This window comes from Suricata suricatta, chromosome 12 (assembly GCF_006229205.1).
Source record: "Suricata suricatta isolate VVHF042 chromosome 12, meerkat_22Aug2017_6uvM2_HiC, whole genome shotgun sequence".
Taxonomy (NCBI): domain Eukaryota; kingdom Metazoa; phylum Chordata; class Mammalia; order Carnivora; family Herpestidae; genus Suricata; species Suricata suricatta.
Window position 1 is genome coordinate 222,010 of NC_043711.1, and position 2,300 is coordinate 224,309.

General features: G+C 58.3%; 1 protein-coding gene across 1 annotated transcript in view; it reads left to right on the top strand.

Annotated features, from left to right (window-relative positions):
- HCN2 (hyperpolarization activated cyclic nucleotide gated potassium and sodium channel 2) overlaps positions 1 to 532 on the top strand; it is a 20,886-nt gene extending 20,354 nt beyond the window's left edge. The window contains exon 11 of the mRNA XM_029916332.1: positions 27 to 532. Within this exon, the coding sequence (XP_029772192.1) occupies positions 27 to 532 (506 nt within the window). The remainder of the gene's footprint in view (positions 1 to 26) is intronic.
- Positions 533 to 2,300: the final 1,768 nt, after the last annotated feature.

Below are 2,300 nucleotides of genomic sequence, written 5' to 3' on the forward strand. Positions count from 1 at the left end.
CGAGCGGGCGCGCCACCTGCGGGCAGAAGCTCATGGCCACGGCCTGCTGCAGCGTGGCGATGGCCGAGGTGACCTGCGGCGGCGGCGGCGGCGGGAAGAGGCCCACGCGCTGGCCCAGCTCCGCCTGCTGCACCATCTCGCGGTCGTACTTGACGATCTCCTGGATGATGGCGTTCTCCTGGTTGTTGAACACGCCGGAGTTGAGATCGTGTTGCACCTTGTGCAGCAGGATGGAGTTCTTCTTGCCTGGGGGCGGGGCGGGGGCGTCAGCCGGCCGCAGCGCCTGGGGCCGCGTGCCTCATGCCTCGGGGCTGGCGGCCCTCGGAGAGGAGGCGCGAACGCGGGGCACCTTCCGCGGACGCTCCGCTGGTCCTGGGCGTCTGTTCTGTGCGTCCAGTGCGCACACCACTGCGTGCACTGCGCCAAGTATCGGCGCCTGCTCTGCCCAGCCAGTGTGCACCCCGCAGCTGCCCGTACCTACCTACCTGCTGTAGAAAACAAACACGCACAGAGCATCTTTTGCACATCATAGGCCTGTATCTGAGCGCCTGTTGTGCACAACGAGCATGTATTGAGTGCCTGCTGTATAGAGCAAGCACATGGAGAACGTGCTGTGTAGAGCAGCGAGCAGGTGTTGGGCACCTACTGTATACAGCTGGCACACACTTATCCAGAAACTGCTGCATACAAGCACTCTGTATACAGCAAGCGTGCATGGAGCCCCTCCTGCCTACAGCAAATGGGCACCAAGTGTCTGCTATGTATAGAATAGCAAGCAAAACCGAGCACCTACTATATACGATAAGCATGCATGACCTGCTGCTGTTTTAGCAAGCAGGTACAGAGTACCTGTTGTATACAGTATTAATTAAGTACTTGTGTGTAGCAAGCACATTAGAGCACCTACTGCATAGGCAAAGCAGGCATGAGACACCTACTGTATACTTTCAGCATGCCTGAGGCACTTCTTGCATACAGGAGACATGTATTGTACACCCGTACTCTACAGCAAGCACTTAAAGTGCCTGCTGTGTACACAAATCAGGCACAAGACACTGTAGCCAGCGTGCAATGTACGTCCCGTGTACAGTGACCCAGGTATTGAGCGCCTGCAGTATACGGCAACACACCTAGAACGCTCACCTGTACGCAGCCTGGGTGCTGAGCGTGCACCACATGGAGCAAGTGTGCGCCGAGAGCCTACTGTATACTGCAAATACATCTAAGCACCTATGTATGGAGCGCTGTTGAGTGCCTGCTGTATGTAAACATGCATTGAATGCTTTCTGTCTGATGGGAAGTCTTTCCTCTAACACCTCTGCATTTCACCCAGTCCTCTTCCAGTCGTCTTTATTTCCAAAACTAGCACCAGCCTATTCCCTGACTCATGTGTCTAGTCATCAGCAAGTGCTGAGGGCCCCACGTCCCAACCATTGGGCTGAAGTTACCCTCCGGCTCTCCCTACAGCCAAGGCCAGGCCACCATGTCTCTCCCGTGTACTAGCCAACGTTCTACAATGCAAATCCTATCAGGTCCTCCCCTGCCTGGAATCATCCATGGCTCCCTACTGCTCCTGATTTATAGTCCAAACTCCTCCATCCCAGCCTAATAGGTCCCATGTGCCTGGTCCCTGCCTCCCCGGCCTCCCTCCTCGCAGCTCCTCCAGCCCTCTGGACTCTGGGCCCTCCCTCCCACCCCTGGGCTTTTGCGCCTACTGTGCTCACTCCTAGAACATACTTTGTCCCTTTCTACCTGGCAACAGCTACTCGGCCTGGTCTCTACTCAGCGTCCCGTGGAAGACCCTGCCACCCCCAGACCCCCTTCTCTATGACCTAAGCCTGAGGATGGCCTCCGAGCCAGCCTGGCCCACCACCCACACCTGGCAGACCATAGGTGCTCCACAAATATTTGCCGAGTGAGCAGAAGTTCTGCACAACTGGAAACACTCCACACTTGCTCTTCCTGGGGGATCAGGCCTACGTTTGGCCAAGGGACAAAGCAGGTCAGAGAATCTGGTCTGGGGACTTGAGGGTCACCTGGGACACACCACTTCATCTCAGCCCGATGCCCCCCGCCCCCCCGCCGAGAGCAGGCCACTCACCGATGCGGTCCAGGCGGTCGATGGCGACGGTCTCGAAGGCCCGGCGCATCATGGGGTACTCCTCCAGCACCTCGTTGAAGTTGTCCACGCTCAGCGAGTAGAGGCGGCAGTAGGTGTCGGCGCGCACGCTGGCCGTGCGCCGGCCCCGCGTCAGCAGGCAGATCTCTGCGAGGGAGGCCACCTGAGCCGCGGCCGCCCC